The 16,468-nt window shown below is 39.1% G+C and overlaps 2 protein-coding genes across 6 annotated transcripts in view; one reads left to right on the forward strand and one right to left on the reverse strand.

Moving 5' to 3' along the window:
* The window catches only part of MED23 (mediator complex subunit 23), a 42,837-nt gene extending 40,555 nt beyond the window's left edge, over positions 1-2,282 (forward strand). For all 5 annotated transcript variants that reach the window (XM_033407192.2, XM_033407132.2, XM_033407144.2 and 2 more), the window contains one exon: positions 1,062-2,282. In XM_033407192.2, coding sequence (XP_033263083.1) covers positions 1,062-1,229 — 168 coding nt within the window. In that variant the 3' untranslated portion in view covers positions 1,230-2,282. The remainder of the gene's footprint in view (positions 1-1,061) is intronic.
* A 184-nt stretch (positions 2,283-2,466) lies between these two features.
* On the reverse strand, positions 2,467-14,766 carry ARG1 (arginase 1). The gene is made up of 8 exons (XM_004263826.3): positions 14,447-14,766; positions 9,850-9,922; positions 7,304-7,478; positions 5,295-5,454; positions 3,974-4,068; positions 3,536-3,640; positions 3,187-3,323; positions 2,467-2,943 (listed from the first exon to the last, which is right to left on the reverse strand). The coding sequence occupies exons 1-8, from the start codon at positions 14,501-14,503 to the stop codon at positions 2,777-2,779; spliced, it is 969 nt and encodes a 322-aa protein (XP_004263874.1). The 5' UTR covers positions 14,504-14,766; the 3' UTR covers positions 2,467-2,776.
* Between the last annotated feature and the right edge of the window lie 1,702 nt (positions 14,767-16,468).

A 16,468-nucleotide genomic window follows, 5' to 3' on the forward strand; every position in this document is an offset into this window, starting at 1 on the left:
AGGGAGGCACGTTGTAACTCAACATATAATGAGCCATTCCCTGGGAGAGCTGTCTCAAAGTGGAAGGGTCCTCCTTAAATCATAACTGAGTTTCCTGTCTGTGGGAACCAGGATCTCAGCTGTTTGAGAAGGGTGGAGAGAGGGCAGATAGGTGGAATTAAGTGACCTCCCCTCCATACTTCAATGTTATTTCTCTCTAAAATGGGAAAGGAACATAAATTGATAGACGTAAACATATGACTCCTAGTCTGAGGGCTTCGTTCCTTGGAGCTGGCGACATGGGGTGGGGAGGGTGTCGCCTCCTTCATGCCTCAGCGGGATTGTCACGTGGGAACCAATTCAGAAATGTTCTCGTTAGCATATTCCCTATATTTGGGCCTAAGGAACTTTGACACAAGGGGAATACAAAAAGGAAGAATTATTAATGGGCTGATCTTTCCTAGTTTTGTTTCCCAAAAACATCTGAGTAAAGCTAAGAAAGCTCTGGAACTGCTTGATGTATTTATTTCTTTAAAGTTTTTTAAGTAAGAGTAGATCTTATATTATTTAGTTTGAATTTCAAGTGTAAATCAAAACCAAAAAGTTAGCTTTATAGATAAATGTTATGAACGTAAGTTATTCAGAGAACTTCGACATATAATCGTGCTTTATGCTTCCCTTATGTGATACCTTACGTGAAGATGGTATCTTAAAAGGATGATTCCCTTGGTGGGTATGTAGAATTCCCAGTGTAAACTCTACTAGCTATCGTCAGTGGGACGACTGGCTAGCTAGGTAAATGAGTATGTTTTTGTAAGTGTATGCATATATAGATAGACGCACATACACATATATACATATATATATAATGTGTGTGTGAGGGACAACACATGTTTTTTCTCATGTAAGAGAGAAGGAGTTTTATCTGCTTTTGTTAAAACACAAAACATGCAGAGAAACATCTCATCCACCTGTTCCACTCCCTAGTTTATTGTCTCAGGATATGTGTAAATTGCTTCTTTAAAGGTTGGAAATTGAAGTTCTCTGGTTAAAATACTTTTTAATGTGTTTTCATTTTTTAGGTAGAGAAGATTATCTGTAATTTAAAACCAGCTTTAAAACTTCGTCTTCGATTCATCACTCACATTAGCAAGATGGAACCGGCTGCAGTGCCTCCACAAGCCATCAATAGTGGGTCTCCAGCACCTCAGTCTAATCAGGTGCCAGTGTCTCTACCAGTGACTCAGTGAAGTCAGGGTGTGCTGTGGTGAAAACGGACTTCAGTCTATTAAATCTGAACATGATCGTGCTACATAGTGGTGGAGCAGAGGCAGTGATGTTCAGATTGTTTTATTCTGATTCAAATGGTGAATCTGTTGACTTCCAACTCCCATCTCCCTATGTTTTTGTCTCTAAGAGATAAAGTAAGCTACATGTTGTTCATATCCACAACAATGTACTAGAGCTACCTAGGAATGGGGACATATCTGATTAAATGACTTTTACTAGGCACTCTCAATCTTTCCTATCTTGACCATTGTTTTTATTTTTTAGTATTAATGACTTATTCAGTCTTCAAATACACTGTTTTAAAGGCACCACACATGTAAAATAGTTCTTACAAATCCTTTTATACATAAATCTCTTTTGGTGTATCTGGGATAAGAGATTTTTGTCAAGTAAAGGACTCTAGGTTTCATTGCATTACTGGAGCAAATAGGTTCATATTCTTTTTTAAATGGCTTAAATTTTTTATCATAGATTTCCAAGTAAATGGGCTAATATTTCTAGTGTAGATTGGCAAGTTTTTGCCTTTGCCATGGACTTGAACTTACTATATGAAATGAGTTGGAAGTCTTGTAAGAAAATAACATAGCTAGGGCTTCCCTAGTGGCGCAGTGGTTGAGAAACTGCCTGATAATGCAGGGGACATGGGTTCGAGCCCTGGTCTGGGAGGATCCCACATGCCACGGAACAACTAGGCCCGTGAGCCACAACTACTGAGCATGTGCGTCTGGAGCCCGTGCTCCACAACAAGAGAGGCTGCGATAGTGAGAGGCCCGCGCACCGCGATGAAGAGTGGCCCCCGCTTGCCACAACTAGAGAAAGCCCTCGCACAGAAACGAAGACCCAACACAGCAAAAATAAATAAATAAATTACTAAACTCCTACACCCAACATCTTCTTTAAAAAAAAAAAAAGAAAAGAACATAGCTAGAAATGCATAAGCTTAATAAAGTCATCCTTAAGTGGTGATTCTTTAATCTCTGTTTTTAAAAATAAATCAGTTGCTTTTCCAGGTTGACACTCTCACCTGTGTGTGTGTGTTTTGCATGTATTTAGAAACCTGTGTAGCAGTGACAGAATCTTACAAAGAGATAAAGAGAAAAGAAGTTTCTAGGGATTACAGCTTTGAACAACATGGAAATACGGTCCCTTTTCAGGTTGGGTAGCTTTATCTCCTGAAATCAAGAGTTCCACTCTATGTACGGGGGCTGATATAGGTGTTTATTTTTAATGCCAGCATATTTTTATTTGGAAATGAATGTGTATTTCTCTAACGATAAGGCTTTTGCCAAAATGGGAATATAAGCTTTTTAATTTCACAAAAGTTAGCATTTCCATATCTTGAATTTCATACCAAGAGGGAATTGATACAGTTTGTACTAATTGTACTAACTTTTACCAAGGCAAAACATTTTTCTGAAAGACCAAACCTTTGGGAGGATAACTAGAAGTTTAGTCGATTTGCTAATTATGTCATCAACTGTGAGATTTTTATATGGCGTTTCCATGTTTACTTAGGCGGGTTAAGGTAATCAGTAGGCTTATGGTTACCCTCCCGAGCAGCTCCAAAGCAAGCCAAGGTTATTGCTACTGCTGTGTTCACTGTCCGAGTTACTTCTTCTGGTGTCTTCCCCAGAGATGGATTCACTTCCATTATATCTAATCCTGACAGTAGCCCTACAACAACAAATGGAAATAATGTAATTTATTAAACAGTTGACATTTTTAATTGAGTACAGACTGACTTGAAATATTATCTGGGAATAGACAGAGGTGTAGTAACTGAAAACATTTCAGTCATTGCATCATGCAATGGACATTTAGGAAGTGTCTTGGGGCTCCATCTTCAGATTTGGGAGGTATCAATATATATTGGCCGGGTGTACACTTCCTTCTTTATTCACTCAGATTTTTACATACCTGTTTTGTAAATTTCTTCTGTGATGTAGAGACCTTCTCTGTAAGACAGACCTCCCTGGACTGGTGTGCCAGTAGCTGGTGTGAAAGACGGGTCCAGTCCATCAACATCAAAGCTCAAATGAATTGGCCTTTTCTTTCTTTTAAGAGGTGGGAAAGGAATTCAGTTTAAAATTGGTGGTTTAATATTTCGTGGAAAAATACAGTTCTTACTTTATAAAAAGTAACAACCCAGTGAAGTTCCATGATTGTACTTCCTTGCTTTATTAATAACTTACATTGACCAGTGTCAGTAGCAAGTCCTTTTCATAATATTTATGTTACACACATACACACACACAAAGTATCATACCTTCCTAGTAGATAGCTGAATGCTTCTTCCATCACCTTGCCAATTCCCAGTTTATCCACTTCAGTCATTGAAAAGTATTTAATTCCCAGAATTTTCAAAATGTAGCTATGAAAGAGAATATATTAATCTACAATTTATAAGGAGACTGACCCCATGCCCTCTTGTTTCCTTTTAAAGAAAAGATCAGTGTGGTGAGATTAAAAAAAATAAGTTTGGTGAACTGTATGTATATATCAATATATTTCTAAATAGCAAGTCAACGTAAAAATCACCTGAATATATACACGTATATGTATGTACGTGTATACATATAAATATGTGTAGATATAGATATATAGACTTGGTGCTGAAAATAATTTTTTCTCATCGGCTCGACCAGCACACCTAGCAAGAGAAAGGACAAAAAGGAAGATAAGTCACATCAAGGAATAAACTTACTGTTCCCCAGGGTCCACGTCTCTCAGGCCAATATACACAATATCTTTGGCAGATAGGCAGGGAGTCACCCAGGAGAATCCTGGGACATCGGGAATCTAGAATTGCAATGGTTCCATTGGGTTATATATGCTTCTCTTGAGCAAATCTTACATTGAAAGTTAAGGACACTTGTTAGATTGCGTGTATCTGGTTTAGAACATAAATCTCAGGGAAATCATTAAAATATAATACAAAATGAAGAAGTTCCGGCCCGCCTGTGCTACCCTTGTTTGCTTTGGCCTTACCCAGCTTCACCCTGTGGCCCACACCTAACCTGAATCACTTGTCAGCGTTTACCTGCCCTGCGCCCCATTTCCACTCTGCCCTGCTCTCCTGGAACTCTTCTGTAAAGAAATCAGTGTGCTTCCATTACTTTCATAGCTTCCTTCTTTTCTTCTCTTTCTCAGTAAAGACTTAATCCAGAGGGTGGTTGAGAGTGGCTAAGGGAAATTTTCGATCAGACCTTTGGTTTGACCATATCTTCTGATGTCCTGGAGCCAAGCTTGGCTGTTTCCATGAGCTGGCTACGCATTTTGCAAGCCTATCACTTTGGTCATCTGTTCGGAAAACATTGCTGCTGACATTTAACATTAAGGAGGTTTTGATCCCCAAGTATCATCACAACGGCCAATTTGCTACGGTTGAATCAATAAAAATTGTTTTATTGATATGCTACAGCATATCAATAAAATTATGAACTACAATGTTAAATCTCATTCTGGAATTTCATCTTAACGTCTTTTAGAAAAGAAGTTTCCAAGGAGGAGGTAGTTCTTCCTCTTGTGGTTTAGATATATGTTTCTCACAGTAAAGATGTTAAATAATAAACCACCATAATCCTCATTTTAAAACTCCATGTTTGAAAAGGCCCTATGATGTGGAGGGGACGCTTGGTAAGAATGAGAGGCTATGGGGTTTGTAGTAGAAGGAGGAGGTACCAGGAGACCAGTTCTGGTCCTTGCTGCACATTTGGTATATCTGTTAACCTCTGAACCTCTGTTAACTTGTTTATAGAGGATTCCTCTCTGCCCCACCTACTAAAAAGGGTAGTTTAAGAATCAGAAGGGAAGCTACATATGAAGTCAGTTTGCAAACTGTCAAGTAAGGTAGAGGTACAGAGCCTCACCACCTCTATCCGCCCACCCATTGCTTATTGGCTGCCCAGAAAAAAAGTTTGAGAAGTTAATCAAGAAGATGGCCCAGGGGTTCTTACTTCCCTTCCGCCTCCTGAACTTCTGCTAAAGATAATTCTTTTGTAACAAAATACCAACCAGCTGTTTACCTTTCCCTTTAGTTCCTTCAGGAGGAAAGATACAGGTTGTCCATGTAAGTTCCCAGTTGTGGTTGTCAGTGGAGTGTTGATGTCGGTGTGAGCATCCACCCAAATGACACAGAGATCCGGGTGGACCCTGGCATGGCCAGAGATGCTGCCAACTGCCAAACTTGAGAGGAAAAGAAGTTTGTATGGACATCAGGTTTGCAGTATCATTACGTACATCATATCAGAAATGCAACATCTCACCTGACTTTCCTTTAAGTCAAAGTGGCTAATATTTCTGAGAGGTTTTAAACTGGAGATGCCAATTAAACAATGATAACAATAGAGAAAGTATAGCTTATACTTAATATTTACTAACAAGTTATATTTATTCACTTCAATGGCATTACTAATAAATTTGTAATTTTTTTCAAAACCACCTTCTAATAAAATTGCAAATTATAGTTTAACTAAAAATTAACTGTGTGAAAAGACAGTAGCCACACAAGAAATTTTTTAGCATGAGACACCACTCAACTCTCAGGGTTAAATCAGGCTCGTTTTCTGTACTCTTATCTCTCTTGGTAAATACTAATTCTCCCAAGTGAATTATGACAGAGTCCTTCCATTTTTCTTAAAATCCAATTCTTTTACAATTGGGGAGCATCACTCGGAAGTCCTTACAGCCACTTCAGCCAGTGTATCCTGGGAGCTCACTCACTCAGATCCTCTGCTGGAACTTTCTAGTCTCCTGCTATGTATTTAAGGACCCGCTCTTAGCCAGATCCAGAACCCTCAAAGTTCATCTCAAACATTCCAAGCTCCAGAAAACTTGCCGGAATGAAAACGCTAAGTAATATCTTACACAAAAGTTAAAAGATCAGGATTTGCCATGTGGTGCTTGCATTCTCCCACTTGTGAATGTTCAGGAATCCTCCAGAGAATCGTGAACTTTCAGATTCTCAAAGTGGAAGCAGTCGTTTCTTGATGTTCAGGTATTGATTCAGCTTGATGTTTGTCTTTCCCTACAGGTTTCTTTTCCTTTGGCCATTTGCCACTCTTAAAATTTCCACTTACAAATTTTTCCACTTAGAAAAGAAAGTGAGCTCCAGTTTCTCAATGGCAGTTTTGTCACAGAAGCCCTGGTAACTCTTTGGCTTTAGGGGAGAAAACGGAGGGGGATGAGGTAACTGACTCTTGCATCAAGAGCTATTGTAATGTTTGTACTCTTTATCTAATTATACTTCTTCTGATAACATATTGTGGGACCTTGAGAGTAAACATGGAAAGACTTGCACGCAAAAATTATCTTTGCCACATTATTTATAGTGGTGAAAATTTGAAAATAATCTGAATATCTGAAAATATGGATATATATAGTGATATCATACCTTGATGAAAAATTAAGCAACAATAAACAATTATGCTTGTATATATCATGAAGTACCCTAAGGAAATTTGTAGTGTAGATTAAGAACAAAACAGGATAATACACAATTGTTAAAATCAGACACAAGGAAAAAATTATGGCAGGAAGGAAGTATGCCAGATTTTCAAAATTCCAGTAGAAACGGTTGTTAGAGAATTACAACTGCCATTGTTTTTTCCCTTTTATATATGTGTGTGTATTTCAAAATTTTTACAATTATTAACTTTTATAATGGGAAAACGCATGCTTTAGTTGTTGACCTAAATGAGTTGTTTCTATTATCAGTAATCAAGCACAGTAAACTGACTATGAATTTCCTCAGTGCTCATTTATTTAGAAATGTAAGCCTGAATATTTTGCCTAAATCCATTCACATGTCATGTATTTTCTGCTGTTACACAGATAATGCAAGCCTTCAAACAGAGCTAAATTTATATTTCCAAAATAAAGTAGTAACCAATAAAATTAAAAGAAAAAAGACAGATAATTTGGTATAAAATATTGATCAATGCTCTCCCTTATTTTCTCTCTTCTCATGGTTTTGGTGATACTTCCTTTACAGTATTTGTGCCAGACTTCCATAGAGATAATCATTAAAAAAGACCTGTGGTCTCCGCCCAGTACAAGACTGGTCCTTCCGTTCCTCTTGATTTCTGCCACCACATCAGCCAGCTGTTCACTTGCTTTTCCCACAGACCTTGGATTCTTCACGATTTGAAAGGGACTGTCATTAGGGACATCAGCAAAGGTCAGGGCCCCATAATCTTTCACATCACACTCTATAATTAAAATTAAAAGTTTCAGGTTACTAAGTAAAAAAAGAGATTACAAAACAGCCTGTATGATTCCAATTTTACCAAATAGGTGTATTTGCAAAAAAAAAAAAAAAAAAAGGTCTGGAATGGCTGTAAAAACTTGTGAAGGTAAAAAACCTTGTCCACTGTTGCCTGACAGCATCATCCCACCCTTGCTGTACACCTGTGCCTGCTGTATACTGGATTCTCTGCAAATATCGATAATGCTTGAATCGAGCCAGTTAGGCTAGACACGAAAGTGTAACAGTGATAAGCTGGTTTGCTCTTAATGGGTGGCATCACTGTCTTGGTCTCTGTCTCTGTTTTTGTGCTGTCTACTTTACTACAATAAGCGTGTTTTGTATATGTAATGAAGAAATTGTTTTTAAAAGAATATGTATACATATATATTTATGCCCAGAAGAAAATACACCAATATTTTCTAAATTTTCTCACACTATATTAACAGCCCATGGTTTCAGTCCAATCTGTCACCAGCTGAAGCAGCTCAGCTCCCTGCTCTGTCCATCGTACCTGCCTCATAGTGGGATGGTCTGAATTAAATAAGAACGTATGATTAGCAACGAGCCTTAAAGCTTTTGTGAGGTCAGGAAATAAAAGCTCTATTATTATACTTCTTTAAAAAAGAAATTGCAGCTAGCCCAAAGTTTCTAAGGACCTAGGTCACTCCCTAAAAGGCCCTGTTTAGGCTTCAATGTACAGAACTTCATGTGATATAAGTACAGTGTTCTGAACTAACCAGTCATTGTACGCTGTAGTCATTAAATGTCCATGTGTATCCATGATTCACTAACACCTTCAAGAGATTCAACCTGATATAAAATATGACCAAATTATGCTTGTTAACAGAGGGACTAGTCTAGTCCATTTCCCCAAGCCTTCTGTTCTCTCTTGGGGTCTTTTTTTTTTTTTTTTTTTTTTTTGCTTTATGAGGTATAATTGTTATTCACTAAAATTCACTCACTTTAAACGTACAGGTCAACCAGTCTTAGAAATATCTACAGTCTTGCAACCAGCACCATAATCAAGATTTAGAATATTTTCATCACCCCCTAAATTCCCTCGTGCCCCTTTCAGGTCAATCCCTGCCCCACCCTCAGGCAACTACTGATCTTTGTCCTGCTATGCTTCGGTCTTTTCTAAAATTTCACACAGTTGGTAGTCTTTTGTGCCTGGCTTCTTTCACTCAGCATGACGTCTTTGCCATTCATCCATGTTCTTGCCTATGTCAGCAGTCTGCTCCTTTTTACTGTTGAGTACTATCCCGTAGTATGGATGTACCACTTTTTGTTTATCCATTCACCGGTTAATAGGCATTTCGTTTCCATTTCTTGGCTTTTATAAATAATACTGCTACAAACATTCGGGTAGTAGTGTTTATAGTATATGTTTTGACTTCTCTTGGGTAACTATCTAGGAGAAGATTTGCTGGGTCGAGAGGTAAATGTATGTTTATTTAAGAAACTGCTGAAGTGCTTTCCAAAGTGGCTGTACCATTATGCATTCCCGCCAGAAATACACGAGGGTTCGAGCTGCTCCATATCCTCCCCAACACTTCATCAGAGTTCTAAATATAAAGATGACGTTGACTTTAGCCCATACTTTTAAAATTATATCACTTTGCATTTGCATGCTCGTATACATGTATGTATATGTGTACACATATACACACCATGCAAACACTAGGTACTATTATTGTTATTATATTACTGTTTTATTTTCTTTCCTTTCACAAATAGGGGTCCTCTTGCTAGTAGTGTACTTCCTGCTGCCCCTGGCTTTTCATTTTCAATTCCTCTGACTCGCCTACCACCCACCCCCAGGTCTTGCACACACACATTCTCTTATGCAAGAGTCTGGCTGGAAAGACAAAAGATCTGAGTGAGGATATTCATCCAACAGTATTGACTGAGCATGCTCCCCATCGCTGCTTTTTTTATAGGCTGTACTTCTAAGGTTATAGCCAATGCTGCAATTCTGTGGTATAAATGTCACTCCAGACACACTCTCTTTTAGCAGGAGCCTGGTCCTTCCTTCAGAGTGAGAAGAAAATCAGGCTGATCTTTCAAGTTAAAAATTACCCTGCTCAAACTAGTGGTTACCAGTGGGGAGGGGCAATATAGGGGTAAGGGATTGAGAGGTACGAACTATTATGTACAAAATAAGCTACAAGGATATATTGTACAACACAGGAAATATAAGCCAACATTTTATAATAACTGTAAATGGAGTATAACCTTTAAAAATGTGAAGTATTATATTGTACATATATGTAACATATAATATTGTACATTAACTATACTTCAATAAAAAGTAATTAATTTTTTCAAATTACCTAGTTCTTTAAGTTTCTCAAGCAGACCAGCCTTCCTCAATACTGTAGGGCCTTCTTCCACCCCTCCTCGTGGCTGAACAATTAAAAAATAGAGTAATTCAGACATTATCATGACCATCTGATGCCCACAATAGGAACCCTTTTCATTAATCAATTGAAGAGTATCAATTTTTGAATACCTACAGAGTCAGGAATTTACATGATCTCATTTAATCATCACAGCAAGGTAGATTGAATTACCCCTATGTCAAATATGAAGATCCAGAATCAGAAAGGTTTCCTAACTTTCCTAACAAGTGGGAGAGCCTTAGTTCACATCCGCATTCTTTAGATTCCAAAACTTGCATCTCCTCTTCTCCATCGCACCGCGTTACCAGCACAGTGAACACATATTTTGTGCAAAAGCACTCTGAGAGATGGAGATACAGTGATTAAAAGGAGAAGGCTTCTGTCTTTGAGTAACTAACAAGCTAATAGGGGATTTGGATATTTAATCCCAATTACAGTGCTTAGAGACTTGCTTCAACGCGGATACAAGATTCATAACCACAAAAACAGGATGATCCTAACTCTGCCAGGAGCAGAGTGTGTCAGAGAAGTCTGCGTGGAGTAGGCTGATATTTCTGCTGAGTTCTGCAACGTGAGTAGGTGTTCAGGAAAACAGATAGGGTGATAGAGAAACTTTGCAAACCAGGGGAACAGCTTGAGTAAAAACATAAGGAAGAAAAAAAAAAAAAGAGCGTGGCATGAGAAAGACCTACTTGCAGGTCCTCACGGTGGTAAGTTAGGGCTCTTGGGGAGAAAGCAGGCAGCAGGGAAAAGCATCACCCGGGAGCCGAAACCACAAAACTAACCCGGTATTTCAGGTATTTTGACCTGGTTAAGCACAGTTGGCACAATTCTACCTTTGCTCATTTTACATCAGGGAAGCTAAGACGCTTCCTCCTGGCTGTAAATCTTCTCCAGCCTCCTGGCAGATTAGCCATCTAAAGAACCGGTTCTTGCATGTGTCTCTCTGATTCTAATTTCCAACAAGCCTTTTCAATACAGGAGGTTACTTTGTGTTCCCAGGGGAGAAGGTGTGCCAAAAGACAGGTGGATCTATCCCCAGGATTATGCGGTGGCACCAAACTAAGTAGATATTTCTTCCCAACTCAAATTACCGGATGACTTGCCCTGGCTGCCGGGCAAATCCTCCATGTCAAATTCCTGTCCCTGGCAGCCAGGGACGCCCCACGCTCAGATGGACACATTTGCTCCTTCACTCCACTCCTTTTCTGTATGACTCCCACCCCCTCTCAAGTAGATACAATTTCTCCTTCTTTAAACTCCAACAGCGTGCTGCTTGGCTCAGATTTTGCCTTGGTTTTGTGTTTGTTTTGTCTTTTCTCCATTATTAGATTTCAGTCCAATTTTTTCTACACTTCCAGCACTGTATTTTGTAGTACGGAGCTGACACTTAGTAGATGCTCAAAAATTGTCAATTTGATAAAACTCCCTGCCCTTTTTCCCTCTCCCTTTCAAACTTTAGAACAAATCTCATACACCCCTTACAAGTGAACTTATTTACAAAACAGAAATAGACTCACAGACATACAAAACAAACTTATGATTACCAAAGGGGAGACGGAGGAGGGGATAAATTAGGAGTTCGGGATTAAAATATACACACTACTATATATAAAATAGATAACCAACAAGCACCTACTGTATAGCATAGAAAACTATACTCAACATCTTGTAATAACCTATAATGGAAAAGAATTTAAAATTTACGTTCATATATAAAACTGAATCACTTTGCTGTACACTCAAAACTAACACAACATTATAAATCAACTATATTTCAATAAAAATTTTAAAAATAACACCATTCTGGGGATTCCCTGGTGGCGCAGTGGTTGAGAGTCTGCCTGCCGATGCAGGGGACACGGGTTCATGCCCCGGTCTGGGAAGATCCCACATGCCGTGGAGCGGCTGGGCCCGTGAGCCATGGCCGCTGAACCTGCGCGTCCGGAGCCTGTGCTCCGCAACGGGAGAGGCCACAACAGTGAGAGGCCTGCCTACCGCCAAAAAAATAAAAATAAAAATAACACCATTCTGAACTTTAAGATTTATAAAAAAAAAAAAAAACCACAACAAATCTTATACACCCCTTAGTTGATACAAAAGTCCTCCCTCAGTATCTGTAGAGGATTGGTTCCAGGACACCCACCCTACCCCACCACCTCCCCATCCCCCCACCCCTACTCCCCCTACCCCCTGCCCCCTGCACGGATGCTCAAGTCCCTTACATAAAATGACATAAAGATATTCCGGATACAGAACCCGCAGATATGGAGGCCCAGCTGTATATTTATTACAATATCACAGTCGATCAATTTCACAGAGTGACACTTTTTAGCTTTTTTTTTTGTCTGATTCAAACTGCTTCTAATGATTGGTCTTTTCTCATTGTTCTTTGTTAGCTCTACTGACTTTGAAGCTGGGCTCCATTCCCTAACTGACTGCAACTCTAAGATCCGCTATAGATCTAAAGATGCACCAGTGCAGGTCGGGAGCACAGGCTCTGGTATCAGATAGTCCTGTCTGGAATTACACAGTCAAAGCTGTGTGACCTTGAGCAAGTTCTCAAATCTCTCTGAGCCTTAGTTAACTCAACAGTAAAATCAATACAATACCGACTTCATTCTTTGCCACCACCTCCTCCCCTTAACCACTGCCCTGCAAGGGAATGGAGTCCTTTTTCAGATTCAACCTTCTAGCCCTTTAATCCTCTCTTTTGCCTATTTATCCAATTTTACCTCCTTTAAGTGAGGACAGAAATTTATATGTTGGCCATTTTTTTCCCTTCTATGCTATGCCTTAGTGTAGAAAAATATCTCTCTCTGAGTCCTTACTATCACGAGACAATAAGCTTCATTCTCACGGGGCCATGGTTTTTTTTTTGTCGTTGTTTTTTTTGCAGTACGCGGGCCTCTCACTGTTGTGGCCTCTCCCGTTGCAGAGCACAGGCTCCGGACGCGTAGGCTCAGCAGCCATGGCTTACGGGCCCAGCCGCTCCGCGACATGTGGGATCTTCCCAGACCGGGGCATGAACCCGTGTCCCCTGCATCGGCAGGTGGACTCTCAACCACTGCGCCACCAGGGAAGCCCCGGGCCATGTTTTAATAAGGAAGAGCTGTAGAAGTCAGGAAGGAAGAATTATGGAGAATGGAAAATGCATCTGGCTATATTTCAAAATATTATTCCCTGGAATGGCTGTTATTATCAGCATTTGGCCTTCTGCTGAGGTCCAGGGGTCAGAGCATATTCAAGCCGTTTCCTCCCTTCCTTCCTTCCTTCCTCCCTCCCTCCTCTCTTCTTTCCTTCCTTCTTTTTTTATCAGTTATTTCAGGGCTATCTTTGTTAGAACCTGTCCCAAGAATAGGTGAGCACATTGTGGATTTTGCAATTACCCCCAGCATTAAAAGAAACACTTCTTTGTCAGCAAAATGTCCCTGTGTTTCAGGAGAGACCTTTGGAAGATTTCCAGGGAAAGTGAAGCAGTATTGACTAACAGTCCAAATGCAGTTTGCATCTCTAACCTCCGACCTGTCCCAATTTGTTTTGTAATAAAAAAGCCAGAGTGCAAAGCAAGAGTTCAAAACTAAGAGAAGAAATACATTGCTCAGACGGGCAAAGAGAAAGTTCTAAGACACCTGAGAAACCCCATTTAAAACAACCACAACCACAAAAAATCAGCCTGGGAAGGTGTCAATTCACACTCTATTCTGTTTGTTTTTGTTTTTGTACTTCCCCATCCCCCCTCTGTTAGCACAGACGCACAGGAGTCGAAGATATCTGTAATCTCATTAGATTTACCAGAATGAGTGTGCCTGGGCAGAAAAAAAAAAAGACTGTACATTTACGTGTGGCTGGCATGTTTTGGAATCTGGGAGTTTGATAAATTCATTTGTCCTTTCAATGTGGTCAACTTGCAGGTGGGTTTCCTTTTTTGTTTTTCTTTCTTCCTCCCTCAAAGAGAGGTGCACAAGGGACTCTACCGAGTCCATGAAATCAGTACTTTTATAGAATCATGAAAGCCCTAAAATAATATAAATCACTCACAAAGTTGATAAATCAATAATGTTTAGGTTATCCACATTTTTTAATTCTAAAGGTTGCTGCCCGTCTATGAAATTTTTCTAGGTGTTAATTACATAACTAAACAAATGTGCTTTCTTAAAATTTTATCTCCTTCTACATACACAGTAACACCAAAAGCATCGAGAGCACAGAAATCTAAATGAGTAGCTACAATGCAGAAATATTCTATTTCCATTCAAATAAAAATATTTTCTCTTAAAAAATTATGAGGAAAAATTCAGCAGATTTAAATAAAATTAGCTGTGGCTGAGATTAGGAGCCATAAGAATAAATGGATTTGTGACCATAATTATACAATGATGCAAAATGGTGAGAGGACTTTAAAACATAGATTTCAGGTCAGGTTGTATCAGGGAATTTAACTAACTAGACATTAACACCTTACTAATTTTGAAGTTCGAAACTTTCTCATAAATTCTGGTTATTCAAAGCCAGGGTTTTTACTCACCTGGCCCTTTGAGAAAGGAGCTCCGATGATCCCTATGTATTTTGCCTTGGAACTCATGCTCCAGCACTGCTCACCGCTGCACCCAGGGTTTCGAGGCAGTCGTCACTCTGTGCAACTCTCAGTGACGGAGAGCACATATTTTTTTCCATTTATAATTGAGTTAAATCTGTTTACTTTATTCTAATGAGGGAGAGTGGCTCCACCTACTGAAACAAAGCAACAGTCAAGTGGAAGTCCAGCAAGTTCATACTTGGAATAACTATGAGTCCTCTGGGTCTAGGTCTCTAATTAAGTGAGATCATTCATGTAGACAGTTCACACCCATTTGACAAAGCCAGCTGGTGACATTAATCTTTCCTAATCACCACTTTGATTTCCTAATTATCTTTTCTAGTCATAATTAATTAATCAAAACCACAGAAGAAGTGCTATGGTTCTTGCGGTACAAACTCAGGGCATGGTACTTACCTCCTCCAGGTCTTTGCATCCTCCTGTGTCGAAAGGGCTGGGACTAGCAAGATGGTCTCCCACATCCTTTCCAGCTCTACAACGCTGAATTCAGTTTTCACTCTGGGATTAATAGTTAATCCACGAGGCACACCTCATACACCACCAGAGCACAGTCTCAGGGAAGGCATATGACTTCCTTTTCTGATTATTAATTAAAGAAAAAATTAATTGCCTGATTAATAACCCAGAAGCGTTACCATACTAATTTTGAAATATGATATGCGGGAAAGTAACAGTTATTGGACTCATAATATCAAAATGAAATAGAGATGCAAAAACAGCCACGACTGAGTTTTTATCATGTGCCAGATGCTGTTCTGTTTTATATTATCTCATTTAATCCTTATGTGAATTTTATGACCAGTCTCATTATTTGTGTTATTTTACTGATGAAGCAACTAAAGTTCAGAGGGGTTGCCAAATGTCACAAAGAGGAAGAGCCATGACACAGTCGTGGGCATTCTAGATCCACCTAACCACTGGACTTTACATTCTAAACACAGATGAAGTGTCAGCTATGTGTGCCTGGCAGACCAGTGTGTAAGATCTTATAGAAAAACCCAAACGAACTTTCTGGCCAACCCAATATATCCTAGATATTTACTTGGGGTATTTTGTATAGCTAAGTATTAACCTCTTATGGTTTCACATTGCAAATAACTTTTTTCTAATCTGTCAGTAACCTGGTAACTTTATATGTCATCACTCAAGATTCTTATTTTTTGAAATGGACAGTTGAATAATTTTTTCCTTATGCTTTGCACTTTGGAAGTTTCATTAAGTCCTTTCTACTCCAAGATCACAAATATATATTTCTGTATTTTCTCCTATTTGCTTTAGAGTTTATGTTTCACATTTAGTTCTTTAATCCATCTATACCCATCTTTGTACATTGTGTAAGTTTTCCAACTCTATTTTCCCTTGTAGAGTCCATCAGTTTCCTCAACAACACCCACTGAGCCGTCCTTCCATTTTGCCTCATGGATTCGAGTGTTATTTCCCTCGTGTACCAAGTTCCCCTAGACACATGGGCTCTTCTGATCCATTGGCTTATTTACCTGTGGCTGTACCAGGTCCACACTCTTTGATTATCCTGGCTTCACGGTATATCTTACCATTCTTCGGTTAATAGTAACATTTTGCTCTTCTTTTTCAAAACTGATTTAGCTATTTATGAGCCTCTGTTCATCTACATATTCAGAATAAGTTGATGGGTTCCTTAAAAAAAAATCCTGCTAGGATTTTTACTAAATTTGTAGATGAGTCCATAGAGATTTGGTATCTTTCAGGTTTCATTGTGGGTGTATTATTTTTACTCTAACATCTGAAAGTTCCTTCTATATCAAGCTGAGTTTGCCTTCCTATTACTTGACCCGGTGATTACAACCCTTCAATCCAAGTAAAACACACTATCCCTCGGCTTCATGTACTTCTTGCATTCTCTATTGTTTAGCCTGTATATCCCCAAATACCTCACCAGTTTCTTCTATTACATGATGGCCACTCTCCTTC

The sequence above is a fragment of the Orcinus orca genome, chromosome 12, assembly GCF_937001465.1.
Source record: "Orcinus orca chromosome 12, mOrcOrc1.1, whole genome shotgun sequence".
Lineage (NCBI taxonomy): Eukaryota > Metazoa > Chordata > Mammalia > Artiodactyla > Delphinidae > Orcinus > Orcinus orca.

Bases quoted from the DNA above. Each gene is read 5' to 3' on its own strand.
- ARG1 (XM_004263826.3), bottom strand. From the start codon at position 14,503: ATGAGTTCCAAGGCAAAATACATAGGGATCATCGGAGCTCCTTTCTCA. The intron at 5,455-7,303 runs GTCTTTTTTAAT...TTTCCTCTCAAG, and splicing joins GTACTGGGCGGAGACCACAG to TTTGGCAGTTGGCAGCATCT. The intron at 3,641-3,973 runs GTAAGTTTATTC...TCTCTTTCATAG, and splicing joins GACGTGGACCCTGGGGAACA to CTACATTTTGAAAATTCTGG.